The 21,610-nt window shown below is 42.8% G+C and overlaps 1 protein-coding gene across 2 annotated transcripts in view; it reads right to left on the reverse strand.

Annotated features, from left to right (window-relative positions):
• Positions 1–21,610, reverse strand: part of ACAP2 (ArfGAP with coiled-coil, ankyrin repeat and PH domains 2) — a 152,544-nt gene that overhangs the window by 72,814 nt on the left and 58,120 nt on the right. For both annotated transcript variants that reach the window (XM_069727191.1, XM_069727189.1), the window contains exons 4-9: positions 16,976–17,029; positions 13,182–13,240; positions 10,217–10,400; positions 9,133–9,177; positions 4,578–4,673; positions 2,047–2,121 (exon numbers count right to left, since the gene is read on the reverse strand). In XM_069727191.1, the coding sequence (XP_069583292.1) occupies positions 2,047–2,121; positions 4,578–4,673; positions 9,133–9,177; positions 10,217–10,400; positions 13,182–13,240; positions 16,976–17,029 (513 nt within the window). The remainder of the gene's footprint in view (positions 1–2,046; positions 2,122–4,577; positions 4,674–9,132; positions 9,178–10,216; positions 10,401–13,181; positions 13,241–16,975; positions 17,030–21,610) is intronic.

Genomic DNA, 21,610 nt, shown 5'->3' on the forward strand with positions numbered 1-21,610 from the left:
AATTATGGAATCACCGGCCTCGGACGATGTTCATTCAGTTGTTTAATTTTGTAGAAAAAAAGCAGATCACAGACACGGCACAAAACTAAAGTCATTTCAAATGGCAACTTTCTGGCTTTAAGAAACACTAAAAGAAATCAAGAACAAAAAATGTGGTAGTCAGTAATGGTTACTTTTTTTTAACCAAGCACAGGGTAAAAATTATGGAGTCACTCAATTATTAGGAAAAAATTATGGAATCACCCTGTAAATTTTCATACCCAAAAATAACACCTGCATCAAATTAGATCTGCTTGTTAGTCTGCATCTAAAAAGGAGTGATCACACCTTGGAGAGCTGTTGCACCCAGTGGACTGACATGAATTATGGCTCCAACACGAGAGACGTCAATTGAAACAAAGGAGTGGATTATCAAACTCTTAAAAGAGGGTAAATCATCACACAATGTTGCAAAAGATGTTGGTTGTTCACAGTCTGCTGTGTCTAAAATCTGGAGCAAATACAAACAACATGGGAACGTTGTTAAAGGCAAACATACTGGTAGACCAAGGAAGACATCAAAGCATCAAGACCGGAAACTTCAAGCAATATGTCTCCAAAACAGGAAATGCACAACAAAACAAATGAGGAACGAATGTGTGGAAACTGGAGTCAACGTCTGTGACCGAACTGGAAGAAACCGCCTAAAGGAAATAGGAGTTACATAAAGAAAAGCTAAACGAAAGCCATCATTAACACCTAAACAGAAAAAAACAAGGTTACAATGGGCTAAGGAAAAGCAATCGTGGACTGTGGATGACTGGATGAAAGTCATATTCAGTGATGAATTGCCAATCTGCATTGGGCAAGAAGATGATGCTGGAACTTTTGGTGCCGTTTGAGATTTATATAGATGACTGCCTGAAGAGAACATGCAAATTTCCACAGTCATTGATGATATGGGACTGCATGTCAGGTAAAGGCACTGGGGAGATGGCTGTCAGTACATCTTCAATAAATGCACAAGTTTATGTTGATATTTTGGACACTGTTCTTATCCCATCAAGTGATAGGATGATTGGGGATGATGAAATCATTTTTTAAGATAATGCATCCTACCATAGCGCAAAAGCTGTGCAAACATTCCTTGAAAATAGACACATAAGGTCAATGTCATGGCCTGCAAATAGTCCGGATCTCAATCCAATTGAAAATCTTTGGTGGAAGTTGAAGAAAATGGTCCATGACAAGGCTCCAACCTGCAAAGCAGATCTGGCAACAGCAATCAGAGAAAGTTGGAGCCAGATTGATGAAGAGTACTGTTGGACACTCATTAACTCCATGCCTCAGAGACTGCAAGCTGTAATAAAAACCAGAGGTGGTGCAACAAAATACTAGTGATGTTTTGGAGTGTTTTTGTGTTTGTTTTTCATGATTCCATAATTTTTTTCTCAGAATTGAGTGATTCCATAATTTTTCCCATACGCTTGGTTAAAAAAGTAACCATTACTGACTACCACATTTTCTGTTCTTGATTTCTTTCAGTGTTTCTTAAAGCCAGAAAGTTGACACTTGAAATTAGTTCTGTGCCATTTCTGTGATCTGTTTTTTCTACCGGTGATTCCATAATTTTTGCCAGGGGTTGTACAAGGAAACATCAAACAAAGGTTAAAGAAAATCTATAAAACGGATTTCTTCACCCGCGGTATCATTTTAATCAGTATGACAGCGCCAATATGACCCTGTCTGTACTTTACTTAGTAAAATGCTGCTGGCAGGTTCTCTTTAATGACAGCCAAAATGCTCTGTGAGATCTATAACCAGACGGACTCCATTGTTGTGTTCTGACGAGGAGTACTTTTATTTACATTCCGGAAATGTTCGGTACTTTCCTTATGGAGAGTAAATTTCCCGCCTACTGGAAAGATCTTTGCATTCAGAGCTTTGCGGCGTGCGCTAGATCCTGATAAATGATTCAATGAAGCGACCTTAATTGGAGATCCAACACAAGGAGAAGACAATCACCCTTTTGCATATCTTCTACAGCTTCCTATTCTTTACACCTACCTTTTGCTGAATTGTTGAGTGTTTAAGCTCCATGTCTCGCTTTTCTTTAGCAGCATCGACCACAAGATTATCCAGCTGTAAAATAAAGTAGAACAGAGGCAAAAAGAGACCTCTTATTATGGAGTGTGCAATGCAGATGCGACTGCGAGATGTTCCAGTAAATTCATTTTCATCTGACAATTAAACAATCGTCAGAAGATTGTGTTTTTAGAACAACCCCTGGACAAACCAGAACATAGAACAATATAAGGCGATATTTTAGGACACTACACACAAATCAGTGACTATCAGCCTATAAATGGAGCAAGAGGCTACTGTGCATGTAGACAGGTCCGAGATGTAGCCTAATGTAAAGTAGGGGTAACAGTACACCAGAAAATATAGATTTTCTGCAGGACCACCTTTCAAACGTTTAACCCCTTAAAGCCTGAGAAATTTTTCATTTTTTCCCTTTTGTCATTTCCTCCGCTTCTGCCAAGAGCCATATCTTTATTATTTATCCACTGAGAGCCATATGAAGGCTTTTTTTTGTAGGACCAGTTTGTTGTTTTTAATAAGAAGATTAATTTTACCATATAATCTGCTGAAAAACTGGGGGCGAAAAAAAAGTCAGGTGAAATAAAACAAAGTCAGCACTGTTTTTTTGAGTTTTGTTTTTACGCTAATCACTTTGCGGTAAAAATGAAATATTAACCATCTACGGGTCAGTAACATAGTAACATAGTTAGTAAGGCCGAAAAAAGACATTTGTCCATCCAGTTCAGCCTATATTCCATCATAATAAATCCCCAGATCTACGTCCTTCTACAGAACCTAATAATTGTATGATACAATATTGTTCTGCTCCAGGAAGACATCCAGGCCTCTCTTGAACCCCTCGACTGAGTTCGCCATCACCACCTCCTCAGGCAAGCAATTCCAGATTCTCACTGCCCTAACAGTAAAGAATCCTCTTCTATGTTGGTGGAAAAACCTTCTCTCCTCCAGACGCAAAGAATGCCCCCTTGTGCCCGTCACCTTCCTTGGTATAAACAGATCCTCAGCGAGATATTTGTATTGTCCCCTTATATACTTATACATGGTTATTAGATCGCCCCTCAGTCGTCTTTTTTCTAGACTAAATAATCCTAATTTCGCTAATCTATCTGGGTATTGTAGTTCTCCCATCCCCTTTATTAATTTTGTTGCCCTCCTTTGTACTCTCTCTAGTTCCATTATATCCTTCCTGAGCACCGGTGCCCAAAACTGGACACAGTACTCCATGTGCGGTCTAACTAGGGATTTGTACAGAGGCAGTATAATGCTCTCATCATGTGTATCCAGACCTCCAGTATGGTTATGGAAAATGACAATTTTTTTTTTTCTAAGCAACAAAATCACAAAAAATAAATACAAAAAACTTGACTTCAGTTGCCATATTCTGAGAGACATTTTTTTTTCAGACAATTATGTAAGGGCTTGTTTTCCAGGGGGCAAGCTGTATTTTCTTTACTACCAATTTGGGTTCCATAAGACTTTCAGATCTCTTGTTTTTCCATTTTTAGGGGGAATTGGCATGACAAAAATGCAGCGACGCTCCCATTTCTTAGTGTTTTGTTTAGTAGTTCATGCTATGGGATAGATATTTTGTTAGTTCTGGGAATTATCCACGTGGCTTTTCCAAATGTAAATTTTTTTTTTTACATTTTGGTATTTATGTTTGGTGAAAGGGGTGTCTTAAAAACTTTTTGTTGTTGTGGAGTAAAGAGCTTTTGTTTTGTACGTGGATATGTCAGCTCCTTGTCTGAAACCATTTTCCTTTTGATTATATGGTGACGATTAAAGGGGAGAATTCTAGGAAGGTAACATAAGTTCTACTTCTGCTCCCTTTTCTGCACACAAAACTAAATACAGAGTTGTTGAGTCCCCTGACAACATGGCGGCTCTATGGGGACTCGGTGTCAGGCAAAGTATTTCTCTGCAGAACAATGGTGGCCTCTATCATTTTTCCCTACTGAAATATTAAAGAGGTATTCCCAAAGTAGCAGGTTATGCCCTAGCTTTAGAATAGTATGGGGAATAATTCACTGATCACTGGGGGTCCATCCACTAGGAACACCAGCGAGTCACTGAATGGGGCTTTACAACCCTGAAAACAGGGCCGACTCTGGAATGGAGCGAAGGTGCGCATGCTTGATTTCATTCACTGTCTATAGAACTGCTTGATAAAGTCGAGTATATCAGTCACATCTGGCAGTCCCATAGACAATGAAGCACAGGCCGAGCAACAAGCAGAAAGTTGTCCCCATATCCTTTGGGGATAGCCATTTCAAAAAATCTGATGAAATCTCAGCGTGACTCCATACAAAAAATAAAAATAAAATTTTTTTTTTTAAAAAGCACAGTGGTAGGGTATCTGCCCAGAGATGGTGGCGAGAACTCTATTACATTCATATATAAAAATAAAACCATTAATAAGGTATCGCGCCCAACACACTGAGCAGATTAGTCTTATGCCTATAACAAAGGAGAGAGAAAACGAAAATATTTACCTGTACTCCCAAATCCTTCATGTAAGGCTCCAGTTCACTGAAAAGGTCATATCCTTGGTGGAAGAAAGCCAGATGGGCATACATAAAAGACAGCATCTGTGGACAGACAAAGAAAGGACTGATGCAGGAGAAAGCAGACGTAGAGTGCAAGCGAGCATGCAGATTGTGGCATTGCTATAGATATATCTATATCTATCTATCTATCTATCTATATCCATACATATCCTGTCTTCTCGAGTATCACATTAATGGAAACTACACTCAGCCTGCACAGTGAGGACCGTGCATTCAGTGAGTCAGCAAAATCTGGTACAAACCCATTCTCCTGTCTAACACAAAGGGAAAAATAATGCGTTTTAAAAGATCTACAACTTCCATCTAATAAATGTTCTCCCAGCTCTTATATTTTATTGAAAAGGCAAACAGCAGAAAACAGGCTATAGATCTCTCTATTACAAAGGAAAAAGAAAAAAAAAACACCAGCAGCTGGAAGCAGCCCTGCAGCAGCTCATACCGACAACTACGGAGACACGCTAGCTCAGACCTATGCTGCAGACAAGAGGAATGACCACCGATCAATATTCCCCCTGAATCAGAAAAAGCAAATGTGAAGATCTCGGAGAGTCAGTATTTTAGCTGGGAGTATTAATCATTTCAGAAATCAGCTTCATGATGGGCGGAAGGCCAATAAATGACAACTTGTGGACTAGTCCTGTACACTGATGCTCTAATCTAATCCAATATTCAATTTACGCCATACATGTTTTATAAACGGACATGTCAATACAGATCTGCAGTGATCAATGGTGGTAATTATAGTGCTTTGTAAAAAGCACTATATTGTTATTCCACCGTAGTCAACTTCTTCTTCTTATTATTATTCAGTCCGCAATTAATGCGGCCCGAACCGCTGCACGCACAGACTCCAGTGATGTGTCATTTCGAAGCCAGCGTTTCTGGGAGGTGTGCTAAGTATTTTTCGTGTCGATAGGATTTGTAGTTTTGGCGCAATTGGCGTTTGAAAATTTCGTCTCAATGCATTTCAATGGGGAAATTGTTCCAATAAGGTATAATGGCTGATTTCTGAGGCAATTTAAAAATAACTGCCAACTGCCACCTGGCTGATTAGCTCATTGATATGCGAAGTCAGACCCAGTTACTATGCCAACGCCTACGAACTCTACATGACCCCACCAGGACACAGTTTTGCCAGATAATATCAGCTCTTAAAGTGACCGACCCACCAAATTGTTACCTGAGGTGTCCAGCCCACCAAATCGGAGGCCGAGTGGCCCCGCCCACCAAATCAGACCCCGAGTGGCCCCGCCCACCAAATCGGAGGCCGAGGGGCCCCGCCCACCAAATCGGAGGCCGAGGGGCCCCGCCCACCAAATCGGAGGCCGAGGGACCCCGCCCACCAAATCGGAGGCCGAGGGCCCCCGCCCACCAAATCGGAGGCCGAGGGCCCCCGCCCACCAAATCGGAGGCCGAGGGGCCCCGCCCACCAAATCGGACCCAGAGTGGCCCCGCCCACCAAATCGGACCCAGAGTGGCCCCGCCCACCAAATCGGACCCAGAGTGACCCCGCCCACCAAATCGGACCCAGAGTGACCTCGCCCACCAAATCGGACCCAGAGTGACCCCGCCCACCAAATCGGACCCAGAGTGACTCCGCCCACCAAATCGGACCCAGAGTGACCACGCCCACCAAATCGGCCCCAGAGTGACCCCGCCCACCAAATCGGCCCCAGAGTGACCCCGCCCACCAAATCGGCCCCAGAGTGACCCCGCCCACCAAATCGGCCCTAGAGTGACCCCGCCCACCAAATCGGCCCCAGAGTGACCCTGCAAACCAAACCGGCCCCAGAGTGACCCCGCAAACCAAACCAGTGCCTGAGGGGCACCCAAATGTGAAAGTCTTGCAGGGGCAGCCCGGGCATCATTCCAAAGCACTATCTGTAGTTCCTTCAGGAAATACCCATCTAGTTAGAATTGTAATTAAAAAAAGGAAATTCTTCCCACCACACTAATCCCCTTATACATATGCACAATCAATGGCTGACTGGTCCTGCCAAAAGTTGAGTCTTTGGCCAACGTTCATCTAATCCATGTAGCCACTTTAAAAAATACTAATGGCGGGTAAAATGTCCAAAATAACAATTAAAGCAAATTCAATCTGGACCTGTTAACGAGCGCTGAACAACTCTATACAAGCTGATTAGTCCTTGTTTACCGAACCTATGAAAAATGATGGGGACAAAAAGATTATTAATACATTTGTTCTGTCCCCACACAGCATCACGGTGTCAGCAGTATGTCCGCCATTTACACCAGCCAAAGTGCTGCCAATTATGATTGTTATGCCACTACAAGCAAATCCAATTCAGCCAAATCAGAAGAAACACTTTTCCATAGAATTTTGCAGTCTGAAGAATTTTCCTAAAATTAATAAATAGGTTTTTGAGAAATCAGATGTACATTGCTTTTTGATTATGTTTGGCAGACCACTGAGGAGGAGGGGTTTCGATAATAATTGTGGCTGTCCTAGCTTGTTTTTGCATCACTTTCTCTGTCTGCCAAACCCAAACAGCCAAACCATATGCTCAACCTCACCTCACGGATCGCTGCTCCGTGGTGTCACTTATTCGTCACGTGCCTGCTCTCACACGTGACTTTGGGTTGTGCCTGCAAGGGTTAATCTATCTCCCCACTCTCCGTCCAGCATTCAACCTCTGTCCTATGCTGTAATGGGAGCATAAATCACACACCGACCCAGGCCACACACCCGCTCATACGCGCTGCCACCACTCATCGAATACACGGGCGATGAGTCCCAGAAATCTAATCAAAATATGTCTATCACTCATAAGGCTCACACACCTCTAGGCTATGGATTCTTTAGAACATTCAAGGTTCAACTTATTAAAGGTTTATACTTTAATAGAAAAAGGTTCAATGCTTACAAGAAAAGGTATAAAAATATGATAATAAAAAGACATACAACTTATGCAAAACAGTATGAAATAAACAGGATAAAACTTACAGAAATCATCTAACTTGTAGTCTGCTTTCTGCTCCCTGAGGGGGGGTGAATGTAGTTGTGGAACACATCAGCTTTTCAGGCTGCCCTCATCATGTGAACCCACTATCAATGTCCATGGCAGCATGATGCATAGCACACACCATGCCTCTCTGTCGTGGTGGGTCTACTTTTATCACTAGCTGTCACCCTCAGATACAGGAGGGGGAAGGTGAAAGAAGCATTGGACAAACACAAAAGGGGAAACACGGAAAATCTAGTTGACAGAACTGGGCTCTTAAAGGAGTTGTCCACCTTTTGAGACACTTTTTTATTGTTACTTAAAAGTATGTATTTGGCACTAATATTCATTTTTGCAATTGAGTTTCATTAAAAGGTTTGAACCGTTTGACTCCTATGGCCACTGTATTACGCTGCCTTTTGCTGGTTATAGAATAAGGTAATGGGGTTGGCCACTTTATTTTAATAGATGTGTTGGGGACATAATTTTGTGGCACTTACTACTATATAGATATTATCAAGGAAGATAGTGGATTATATCAGCGCTGCCATACAACTCAGATTGCTAAATATGGTTAAAGGATGATGGTGGTTTATTCTACACGTTTAGAAGTCATCATGACTTCTTCTTCAGGAAATACCACAAAGACAGTAGGATCTTCCTTGATAATAGCTGTAATTAAGTCGCTAGCCCACCCGTGGATCGGCGGCAGCTGACATACAAGCCTTGTTTCTTCACCACCAGGTGAGCAGTTTATTATCAAAATTGCACAATGTATAATGTGGGATAAGACCGTATTCGCGCTCCTTGTTTTCCTACAGTTTGCACTACTACTATATAGGAATGAGAGGCTCTCCTGCTCTTGTTAGGGCAGGTTTCCTCAAAGACTGCGCAACTAACCTGTCCACAAAATGGCTATTGATGTAGGTGCATGTGACCAGACCTGTCCATCAGTCTTGTCCAATTGAAAACCTCACATCAGAAAACTGCTTTTCTATTGAAGGAGACTGATGGACAGGTCTGGTTACATGTTCCTCCTTCAACAGCCACTGTGTGGACAGGAGAGGCGCGCAGCCTGTGAGGAGAGGCGCGCAGCCTGTGAGGAGAGGCGCGCAGCCTGTGAGGAGAGGCGTGCAGCCTGTGAGGAGAGGCGCGCAGCCTGTGAGGAGAGGCGCGCAGCCTGTGAGGAGAGGCGCGCAGCCTGTGAGGAGAGCCGAGCAGCCTGTGAGGAGAGCCGAGCAGCCTGTGAGGAGAGGCGTGCAGCCTGTGAGGAGAGGCGGGCAGCCTGTGAGGAGAGGCGCGCAGCCTGTGAGGAGAGGCGCGCAGCCTGTGAGGAGAGGCGCAAAACTTTTCTTAGTTAGTTGGATTCATAATTTTTGCATTAGTCTAACATTTTTTGCTAAGCATTTCAGCATTCATGTAAACCATTCATCCACATTGCTGCAGGAATCAAACACCATGCACGATCCTTAGATGTTATTAGAGCAGTTGATAATGATTCTTTCTATACTCACAGATTTTAAAATTTCAGACCTTCTTTTTGATTGAAGCACATTGATCTAGAAAGCAAAAATTAAAGCCATTAGATTGGCCAATACAAAGCTAGCTGGTTAGTTATAGTACAACCTCCACTTTTTGTCATGTACCTGTCAGCTGTTTTGGCCGATATAACATGCGGCCACTGCCTTTTAGGGCTTATCTACAGCATTATATAATGCTGTAGATAAGCCCCCAGTCCGACCTGAAAAATAAGCTTTATTATACTCACCCAGGGGGCGGTCCGGTCTGATGGGTGTCACAGGTCCGGGTCCTCCCCCATCTTCTTGGGATGCCACACTCTTGTTGCTTCATGGCACCCCGGCATCGCGCTCCTTCGCAGGCGTACTTATCTGCCCTGTTGAAGACAGACCAAAGTACTGCAGCGCGCAGGAGCTGGGAAAGGTCAGAGAGGCGCCTACGCACTGCAGTACTTTACCATGCCCTCAGCAGCCCAAAAACCCCCCCTCCCCCCCCCCCCCCTCCCTGAAATTCTGCCTCCATAATTTATTTTACATGAGGAAGCTTTACCAGCATGAGAAATATACAGACTGAAGGTCGGCTCCTCTGATCTCACTGGAGTGACATATATGATTATAATTCACACAGTACAACAGAGCTAAGCTTTGTCTCATTACAAACATATCCACAGTTCTAGCTCTCCTCTCATAGTGATGTCAGCTCAGCTGTACTCCTCTCCCACTACACTGGCTGCCAGGAGATGTAAGCTGAAGAAGTGTTAGTCATAATCACACACAGCTCTGCAGTGAGATCAGAAGTGGAGACATTCAGTCATTACATGTCTCACACCCTTTCATTTAAAATAAACTCTGGGAGCAAATACTCAGGGAGATCTATGTCCAGCCCATAAATCTTACCACCTCATTTACATATTAAGAAAACGTGGATTTCTCTGGAATAAGTCACTGGAACTACTGACAAAAGCCTTTTATGTATGTGCTCCTTACTAAAGTCTATGCCTCAGTTGTTAATAAAGATCAGAAAGATAATGTCAAGAACTTCCAGGTCAGCATTTAACCACTTAAGTAAAACAGACATCACCTGTAAGACATAATCCAGGGCAATATGCCGGAAACATTTCCGTGTTGCTGTCAAGATGTTTGTAGCTTCTTCAACTTCATGTTGCTTAGTTCGTGGTACCTGGGCATTTTTTGCAAGTGCATTTTCTTTTTCCTCGCTAACTTTATCAAACTGCTTTTTAGCATCTTTGAACTTTCTGAGATCTCTGTAAAGCGAAAGATCAGTTTTTATGCTTGCCATGCTTAATTCAACGAAATATTTATTTTGGTAGTAAATGCTGTATTCTACTTTAGTATGTAATTATTACATATTTGGGGACATTAAACAATCCTTTACTGCACTATGGCTGGTTAGTAGTGATGAGCGAGTGTACTCGTTGCTCTCCGAGTATTTGATAGTGTTCGGAGATTTAGTTTTCATTGCCGCAGCTGAATGATTTACAGCTATTAGCCGGCTTGATTACATGTGGGGATTCCCTAGCAACCAGGAAACCCCCACATGTACTCAGCCTGGCTAATAGCTGTAAATCATTCAGCTGCCGTGATGAAAACTAAATCTCCGAACACTAACAAATACTCGGAGATCACCCGAGCGTGCTCGGAAAAACCCGAGCAATGAGTATGCTCGCTCATCACTACTGGTTAGCTTAGAAAAATACCGGCGAAACGCGCATCGGGGCACATGTCCTGTAGTTAGAATAACATGTGGGGAAGTCAGGCACACTGACATGGGAAATTGAGGCACAGTGCACTTTAGCGGATCTGTAGTCTGCTTTCAAGTGAATCTGCTCTTACCCAGTTGCAGTGGAGGCTTCATGCTTTGAATCACGTAACATGTGCTCACTCCTGCTCCTAGCACGCCACGTCATAGCATGGTTGGGGAGAGATCGCACCTGAAATCCTGAGTGGTATACATATACTACCGCCGCCGCAGGATAATATCACTAACAGCGGCTTTCAGGCAGCGATCATCCCATCACATGTGCGTTGCTCTGCTCCTTATCAACAATTCCTGGGTAAAATTACGCAATGGCATCAGCATGACTCTGCCCCACCGCATGTTGTACCAACTCAGGGCGCTATTCAACTTCTGGTTGCTTAAATGCAGGTTCAATTTGATGAGTTTTGCACTGCTGAAATTGCGGGCAGACTTATAACTGAAATTTTTAATTATGCATCATTAGATGGCACTGCAATAAATAATAATTTATCATCCTAAAATTTTTGTAGTGATCGTGCCTCCTATTGCACCAACAGGCACCAAGCACAATAACTGTACCTCTATCCATTTATCAGGATCAGGGATCCTAGCACAATTGTTATTGGGGACAATAGTCAAGAATCCTTTGAATTGATATTTAATCTCCCACGTTTATTCACTATCAGGAATTAATGGGTCACGTTTAAATCCTTTGTGACCCTATATACACCCATATTGGATGTATGTATGTACATTTGAACATATATGGAATTAAAGTTAAATTTTAATTACACATTTTCTTTTTTTTCTGTACTTGATCCATAATTTACCGGTGGTGTAATCCTGTCTTTTGAGAATTGATTATAAATACTATGGCTGGTTACCATAAAACTTGTCTGTATTGCAGTCAGACTTATAAAGGTACCGTCACATTAAGCGACGCTGCAGCGATCTAGACAACAATGCCGATCGCTGCAGCGTCGCTGTTTGGTCGCTGGAGAGCTGTCACACAGACAGCTCTCCAGCGACCAACGATCCTGAAGTCCCCGGGTAACCAGGGTAAACATCGGGTTACTAAGCGCAGGGCCGCGCTTAGTAACCCGATGTTTACCCTGGTTACCATTGTATAAAAAAAAAAAAAAAAAAATACATACTTACATTCCTGTCGCGTCCCCAGCGTCAGCTTCCCTGCACTGTGTAAGCGCTGGCCGGAAAGCAGAGCGGTGACGTCACCGCTGTGCTTTGCTTTACGGCCGGCCGGCGCTGACACTGGGGGACGCAGGGAAGCGGACGCTGAGGAACGTGACAGGAATTTAAGTATGTAGTGGTTTTTTTTACTTTTACAATGGTAACCAGGGTAAACATCGGGTTACTAAGCGCGGCCCTGCGCTTAGTAACCCGATGTTTACCCTGGTTACCAGTGAAGACATCGCTGAATCGGCGTCACACACGCCGATTCAGCGATGTCAGCGGGTGATCCAGCGACAAAATAAAGTCCTGGACTTTCCCCAGCGACCAACGATCTCCTAGCAGGGGCCTGATCGTTGGTCGCTGTCACGCATAACGATTTTGTTAACGATATCGTTGCTACGTCACAAAAAGCAACTATATCGTTAACGATATCGTTATGTGTGACGGTACCTTAAGGGTAGTCTCAAGCTTGAAAGTTATCCTCTAATCATAAGATAACTTCACATTGGCTTGGGGGGTGATACCCCTGGGATCCCCATGAATGCCCAGAAGTGAGGCTCCCAAGAGCCCCTTGCGAATGGAGCTGTAATCGATCATATGAACTGTTGCTCCATTAATTAATAAGGTATCTGAGCAAATCATCAGCTGGTCTTCGACACTCCCATAAGAATGAATGGAGAGAGTGTGTGCATGATCGACCATCACTTCATTCGCACAGGGTGCTCAGGGCTCGGTTCTAGAGATTGGTGGGGTCCCAGTGGTCGGACCAGCAGTTTTCAGGACAGTATCCCCTATCTAATAGATACTGATAAATTCTAAACTTCAACATACCCCTTTATGTTACAATATGCAGAAGCTTTGATGACACCAGGAAAAAAAGAGTTATAAATCTCTATTAAAAAGCATTGCTAAAAATGACCAGATTTTTGCCAACTTGTGACAGGCATGTTCTCAATTTAATAATGGCTTGGAACCTCTGTACAATAATTCTACCCTCGCTTCTTTACACACACATACATATTATCTTCTTTTCACAGCGTATAATATTTCACTGCAGGGAAAAAACATAGATGAAATGCAAAATGCAACAACTTACTCTTTCACAAATGTCTGGAGCTGTGTTTTGATTGATCTTTGGGCTTGGTCAAAAAGGATCTGAAATAATGATAACAAAACTGTTGCTCTGAAGCGATATAGGAAAAGAGCAGGTGATCTGTTTAGAGGGGCTGTTCGGTCAGCTACACTTTTTTTAAAAAAAAAAGCCCCCACACGTAGAATACCATAAAATAAAGTAGTAATGCGTAGTAGTAGTAGTGTTTAAACATCACGGTCACGGCCAGTGATTGGGTGCAGGGGTCACATGATGGTTTATGGCACAAAGTGAATGGAAAAAAACATACATGCATCAGAACAAGGCCTCATAAAAAAACAATTCTAAGTGGCAAATAAGAGACGCACTTTTTAAATCGCATTATTTTGTACTTCCTAGACACTGATAATCACATTAATATGGGTCTTCTTTGTTCTGTCAATGAGCCACTAAAAAAGTATACTAATGTGTAAAAAATAATGACAATAAAAAAGACAAATAGAGTAACCAAATACGTATTAGGGCAGAGACAGACTGCCGTATTTCTCGTGCGAGAATCACATCGTAAACCTCGTACTGGCTGTGGCTCTCCTGACCTGAGCTTGACAGCTGCATAGAAATCCATCATACTGTCTTGCTCAGGTCAGGGGAGGCAGCACTGGACTCAGGGAGGCAGCACTGGACTCAGGGAGGCAGCACTGGACTCAGGGAGGCAGCACTGGACTCAGGGAGGCAGCACTGGACTCAGGGAGGCAGCACTGGACTCAGGGAGGCAGCACTGGACTCAGGGAGGCAGCACTGGACTCAGGGAGGCAGCACTGGACTCAGGGAGGCAGCACTGGACTCAGGGAGGCAGCACTGGACTCAGGGAGGCAGCACTGGACTCAGGGAGGCAGCACTGGACTCAGGGAGGCAGCACTGGACTCAGGGAGGCAGCACTGGACTCAGGGAGGCAGCACTGGACTCAGGGAGGCAGCACTGGACTCAGGGAGGCAGCACTGGACTCAGGGAGGCAGCACTGGACTCAGGGAGGCAGCACTGGACTCAGGGAGGCAGCACTGGACTCAGGGAGGCAGCACTGGACTCAGGGAGGCAGCACTAGTCTCAGGGAGCAAAGCAAAGCTCAGTTTGGTAGTTTATACTATATGAAGTCTATGGGCTAAAACAGCTGAAAACGAGAAGCCTTTTAAGAACAAGATTCATCAAGTAGGAGTATACAAGCACAGCAAGTCTAACAGTTTCCTTCCCTCTGGTTCCTGGGACGATATCCTGTTTCCTCAGACATTATCTGCTCAGTACAGGAATCAGGCCAGCAAACAATACTGAAATTCATCAATGACAGATCTCTGGCATACAAATCAGACAGTAGCAAGTAAAATTGGGGAAAAAAGGTCAAGCTGTTTAGAAAGGAAAAATGTATAGCAATTAGCATATAAAATTGCATTTTTTCTAGACTTTTTACATAAAAGCTATAGATAAGGCTGGAGTCACATGTCCGGGTTAGACGATGAGTGAACACTGCACACAAAATTATTCAATTTAAAAATTATTTTTTTCCAAAATTGACAAACTTTCTGCTGTTTGCAATAAATCAAACAAGAGCAATTTATATATCTCAATAGAGCTAATATAAGCAACTGGTTTCTCCAAATCAACCACAAAATCCCACTTTTAGTAACTACTGCAATCTCTGAACTATTCAACCCCTTCAAGACAAGTGCCTTTAGTATATAGATATAACCGGTGTACACAAACAACATACACTACAAGCACAGTGGGATCAGAGCCTTAAAGGGTTGTGCTTTCAGGCAATCATTTTACCCCAGCTGCTGTTTGCTAAGAAATTACAAACCACGCTGTACTCAACATCCCGAGAACCAGCATGGACTCTCTGGAGCTGCTCCCAGTGACCAGCATTGGGTGCAGCGCTAACATTGTGTCCGACAGAGCTGCAACCAGTGAGCTAAATGGCTTTGCCAGACGGATCGCCCGTTCAGAGCTGCTGAGCTCACAGATTGGCTGCTGCACTGTCAGCGTCGTGCCAGCATCGCAGTCAATGCCAGTGACCGAGACTGCAGCCGGACCTGGGGACAGTGAGTGCAGTTGGTTATTTTATAACAAACTGCATCCAGGACAGAATATTGTCTGAATGGGAACATTCCCTTTAATGATCATCCCTCGCTCTAATATAATAATCAAATTTTAGCTACAATTTACCACAAATATAAAAGCAAAATAATGCCAAAGGGTAACCCCTTTTCCAACACAGGTTATGATATTATGTTGGGTGGAGTGGCCTAAGCCCGCTGCACACATTGGGTGCTGGCTAATAGACACGACCAGAGCTTGCACCAATAACTGCCGTTCAAAACCATAAATATTGCGGACAAAGTTTGGAGTTCCAGGGGAAATCAGCTGCAGAGAAAAAAAAAGAGGAAAAAAAAGAGAAAGAGAAAAACAGAGGGAGAGAAAAAAAGAGAAAGAAAAAAGAAAAAGAGAAGAAAAAAGAAAAAAGAGAGAAAAAGAAAATGAGAGAAAAAAGAGAAAAAGAAAAAAAAGAGAAAGAGAAAGAAAAAGAGAAGGAAAAAGAATGGAAAAGAGAAAGAGTTAGAAAAAAGAGAAAAAAAGAAAGAGAGAAAGACAGAGAAAGAAAGAGTTTTTTTCTAGATCCAAAGTTAAGATCTCCATTGTTTTAAATGGGGTTCTGGTTCAAGTTCCGGTACAGTTTTGGTACCCGAACTGAACTTTGAACTAAGGTTTGGATCGGGTACTACAGCCCGAATTTCCATGGGTCCGCTGATCCCTAGTGCCAATGAGTTCCTTCTGGGGCCAAACTGCAGGGTACCAATGGGCTGCCATTGCTACTGCAGCTGGTGACCTACTAAAGTCCCCTATGAGTGTTAAAAAATCAACAGAAGGCATGTCTCAATGCTATAGGGTATGTGCACATGTCAGGAAAATCTTGCAGAAATTTCCTGACAAAAACCGGACATTTCTGCCAGAAATCCGCATGCGTTTTTTTTTTTGCGTTTTTTTCGTGCTTTTATGTGTTTTTGACGAGTTTTTTTTTGCACTTTTTTTTGTGTTTTTTCAAAATACATAGAATAGTGGGAAAAACGTGAAAAATCCGCAAAATTAATGAGCATGCTGCTTTTTTTTTACTGCAATGTGTTTTTTTTGCGGAAAAAAACGCATCATGTGCACAAAAATTGCAGAATGCATTCTAAATGATAGGATGCATATGTCTGTGGTTTGTAATGCGTTTTTATTGCGAAAAAACCTGAACGTGTGCACATACACATAAAAGCAAGGTTCAAGTGCCATGGATCCTTCTTGCCAAGCATGTGGAGTCGGTGTCCATTTTGGTGGATCGACTCCTAAAATATATACATATATATGTAGAGCAGTACAATGCAGGATGTGCTGTAAATGTTCTGATAATTTGGGAAAGCTATGAAATGTCCTAAATGTCTGATCTGTTCCTGATCTGGGGATCTCGGCTTTTAGTTGAGATGATTCTGTGCTGCATTTATGCACATGCTCAGTAGTGACCAGTGCTGTGGAGCTGGAGTCAGGGAAACGAGCAGTTGTATGCTTGGCTTACCGCCTTCCACAGCCCTGCTTCTTGCATTCAAAACTTAAAGAAGTAACACTTAAAAAAAAAAAAACAAATTATGATAGTAATGATTCCTTTCAACATGTAACTATATGATGAAACGCTTTAATAAGAAGGATTCATTCTCCCTATTTAAAACCTGCAAAAGGAAAGTTAACGAACAACAAATAAAATCTTGACTTACATTATGATAATTGATCATCTCCTGCAGACTGTCTGAAAACTTTGTAAGGCTGCGCTGTAGAAGACAGTACACACAAAGTGAAACAAATATAAAGCCACGCTGACACAGACTGCCTCCATTTCACTATGTCCACTATTTACATATATGTGAAGGCATTTACATTATCACAATAATATACCTAATCCTTTACCTAAACCAGCAATCATTTCTACTTTGTTTCATTAGAAGGCAAAGGGATATAGAATAGAAATATTTAGACAACTTCTTTAGTTCCCTGCAGGCTGGGAACTAAATGTAAGATCCAGAGCAATTTTTTATGTTGTTACTAAAATCAATAATATCCTTATTTTTAGAAGAAGAAAAAAACATAATCCCAAGCTGACAGATACAAATCTAAAAGTCATGCCAAGAAGTTATACTAGATGCACACATACAGCATATGTTTGAAAGCTATTCAGAGCAAAATTCCTTTAAATTAACAAAAATCAGAACAGCAGAAGGTTAGAAAATTCAATTCTGACTTTTGAAGCTTGAAGAGATAAATTTTGGCTTCTCCACATACAGTCACGGCTGAAAGTGTTGGCACCCTTGAAATTGTTCCTGAAAATGAAGTATTTCTCCCAGAAAATTATTGCAAATATATGTTTTGTTAAATGCATGTTTGGATATGAATTTCACACAAAACCCCCAAAATGGCAGAACAAAATTGTTTACACCTTTCCAAAATTGTGGGTAAACAACTTTGAACGAGCATCACATGCATGAAACAAACTCCCCTGTGGCAAGTAATAGATGCGGGCAATATGAAAAATCACACCTGAAATAACATAAGAAGGGGAGAAGTTGACTCAATCTTTGCATTGTGTGTATCACACTAATCGTGGAGAACAGAAATTGAAAAATATCAACAAACTCAAGGTTACAAGTCCATCTCCAGAGATCTTGATGTTCTTTTGTCCATGATGCGCAACACAATCAAGAAGTTTACAACCCATGGAAAAGTAGCTACTCTCCCTGGACGTGGACAGCAGAGAAAAATTGATGAAAGGTTGCAATGCAGGAAAGTCTGGATGGTGGATAAGTAGTGCCAATAAAGTTCCAAAGAAATTCAAACTGTCCTGCAGGCTCAGGGTGCATCAGTGTCAATGCGAACTATCCGCCAACATTTTAATGAAATGAAACGCTATGGAAAGACACCCAGGAAGACCCCACTACTGACACAGACATAAAAACGGTAGACTGCAGTTTGCCAAAATGTCAACGAGTAAGCCAAAATCCTTCAGGGACAGCGTCTTGTGGACAAATGAAAACAAGATAGAGCTTTTTGGTAAAGCCCAGCATTCTACAGTTTACCCAAAACGGAATGAGGCCTGCTAAAAAAAAAAAAAAAAAACACATTACCTACAGTCAAATATAGTGGCCTCTGGCATAGGGTACCTTGACTGTGTGCAATCAATCATGAAATCTGAAGATTACCAAAGGATTTTAGGTCGTAACGTAATGTCCAGTGCTAGAAAGCTGGGTTTGTGTCCTAAGTCATGGGTCTTCCAGCATGACAATGACCCCAAACATACTTCAAGAAGCACCCAGAAATGGATGGAAACAAAGAGCTGGAGAGTTCTCAAGTGGCCTGCAATGAGTCTGAATTGACATCCCATTGAAGACCCTTGGGGAGCTCTTAAAATTGATGTTGAGGGAAGGCATCCTTCAAATATGAGAGACCTGGAGCAGTTTGTAAAAAGAAGAGTAGTCCAAAATTCTAGTTTAAACGTGTAAGAAGCTTGTTGATGGCTATAGGAAGAGATTGACTGCAGGTATTTAACCCAAAGGTTGTGCAATCAAATATTAAGTTGAGGATGCCAACAATTTTGTCAGACCCATTTTTCAGGTTGTGTGTGAAGTTATGTCCAATTTTCCTTTTTTCTCAGTTTTTTTGTGTTGTTCCAATACCCAAAAGGAAATAAACATGTGTATAACAAAACATGTGTAATTGCAATAAATTTCTAGGAGAAATACTTCCTTTTCCGGAACAATTTCAAGGGTGTACATTTTTGGTCATGACTAGGGTTGAGCGAAATGGGTCGGCCACTTTCAGAATTCACCGACTTTTGGCAAAGTCGGGTTTCATGAAACCCGACCCGACCCCTGTGTGGGGTCAGCCATGAAGTCGGCGATCTTCTGAATCTGGAATCGGAATTCCGATACCGATTCCCAATATGATTAAGATATCGGGAATTGGTATCGGAATTCATATTTAAGTGTAAAATAAAGAATAAAAATAAAAAATATCGCTATATTTACCCTCTGACGCGCCCTGGTACTAACCGGGAACCTTCCTTCCTTCGAATCAGCGCTTTCAGGACCTTGCGGTGACGTCGCGGTGACGTCGCGGCTTGTGATTGGTCGCGCGACCAATCAGAAGCCGTGATGTCACCGAAGGTCCTGGAAGCGCTGATTCTTAGGAAGGAAGGCTGCTGGAAAGAAGCAGGGCGCGTCCGAGGGTGAGTATATACCTAATAGGAATATACTCACCCTCGGACGCGCCCTGCTTCTTTCCGGCAGCCTTCCTTCCTAAGAATCAGCGCTTCCAGGACCTTCGGTGACGTCGCGGTGACGTCACGGCTTCTGATTGGTCGCGCGGCGGTCACATGGGCGGTCGCGCGACCAATCACAAGCCGCGACATCACCGCAAGGTCCTGGAAGCTCTGATTCGAAGGAAGGAAGGTTCCCGGTTAGTACCAGGGCGCGTCAGAGGGTAAGTAAATCGATATTTTTTATTTTTATCCTTTATTTTACACTTAAATATGGATCGCAGGGCCTGAAGGAGAGTTTCCTCTCCTTCAGACCCTGGGAACCATTGAAAACCCAATGCACTGCATTGGGTTTCGAGTTTCGGCCAACCCCGACTTTTTTATAGGATCGGCCGATTTCACTCGACCCGACTTTTGAAAAAGTCGGGTTTCGTGAAACCCGACCCAATCCTATAAAAGTAAAGGTCGCTCAACCCTAGTCATGACTGTACATGCCACAATGCCTTTGGGTATGTTCACACATTGCGTTATGTGTTGTTTTTTTTTGCACAGCAATTTACTGTTCCAGTAAAGCAAATTTGAGCTCTAAAATCTTATGCATATGTTGCTTATTTTTTTCCTTGCAGATTTAACAGTTTCTAATCTGTAGCATGTCAATACTTTCAGAGTTTTGCAGCAATTTCCTCTCACTTCAATGAATGGGGGAAAAAAGCATCAAAAGCGCATGCGCAGTGATTTTCCTGCCAAGAGATACGTTTTTTATGCAGAAAGGTCTTTAAATACTTAACATGTGCACATACTATAGTCGTTGCACATTCCATCTATATGACCCCAACCTCTCCCAATGCGCAAGTACAACTTAGTCCCCAACCACACTAAAATGAGGGGTAGCTGCTAGTGATGAGCGAGCATGCTTGGGTGTTATCCGAGTATCTTGGGCATGCTGGAATAATATGCTTGAGTCCCCGCGGCTGCATGATTAGCGGCCATTAGACTGCCACAACACATGCGGGGATTGCCCGTTTGTTAGGCAAACCCTGCATGTGTTGCGGCTGTCTAGCAGACGAAAAACAAGCAGCTGCAGGGACTTGAACATATTATTTGCGCACGCCCAAGATATATCGGATAACACGTTATCCGAGCACATTCGCTCATCACTAGTAGCCGAACATGTGCCAAAGGTGGGACATTTGTGGCATATTGTGGGTAACTCCTTTAACCACTTACCGACATCTGCCATAGATGGATGTTGCAAGTCGGCAGCGCATGTATGGAGGGAGCTCACATGATGAGCTTGCCCCATAACCAGGTCATGGCTGTGTTTTACAGCCAGGACCTTCCTCCAAGAATTACAGGTGGCGCAAAGCGTCAACTGTGATTGTTAACCCTTTTGAATGCCGCTATCCATCTCTGACAGGAGCATTAACACCAAGCCGGCACGGGGGCGCATCATTCGCTGTGTTAATCGGTGCGATCGTGATGTGATTGAGAGTCGCCGATGAGTTGCTATAACAGGAGTGGATCTGTTGAAGATCTCCATGCTTATCATTAAGGATCTCGCTTGAAACCCTGCCTATGGCCGGGCTTCGAAGACCACTGTGATTTTCACTATATGCAATTCTATGGCATCATTATGTCTATTTGGACAGAAAAAGAAAAAGAAAAGATATGGCTCTGGAAAGAAGGGGAGGAAAAAATGAACATGCAAAATTTGGCCACATCGGGAAGGGGTTAAAGGAGTTTTATTGTAAAAGTGTTCATACACATTAGATCAATGTGGGCAGAATCCACTGAATTTAGCAGGACTGGACAACCAGCGAATATGTATGGAGTGTTTTTACGACAGATGCCAAATTCAATATTCTTTTATGTTCATCAAAAATATGCCACCATTTGATGTGTGCCAGTGGCTTACTCCCCTCTCCATCTTATTCCCATGTAAATGTGTAAGTAGGGTCAGAATGAAGAATTTTCAAGCCATCAGCTATCTGCGGTATATGACGAGCCAAAGAAAACAAAATACCTTGTATGACACTAAGCCTCTGTCCTCGTTATCCACACACACAGCACAGCCCACCTCTATCTGCACAGTGTGTGAAGGACA

The sequence above is a fragment of the Ranitomeya imitator genome, chromosome 5 (assembly GCF_032444005.1).
Source record: "Ranitomeya imitator isolate aRanImi1 chromosome 5, aRanImi1.pri, whole genome shotgun sequence".
Taxonomy (NCBI): domain Eukaryota; kingdom Metazoa; phylum Chordata; class Amphibia; order Anura; family Dendrobatidae; genus Ranitomeya; species Ranitomeya imitator.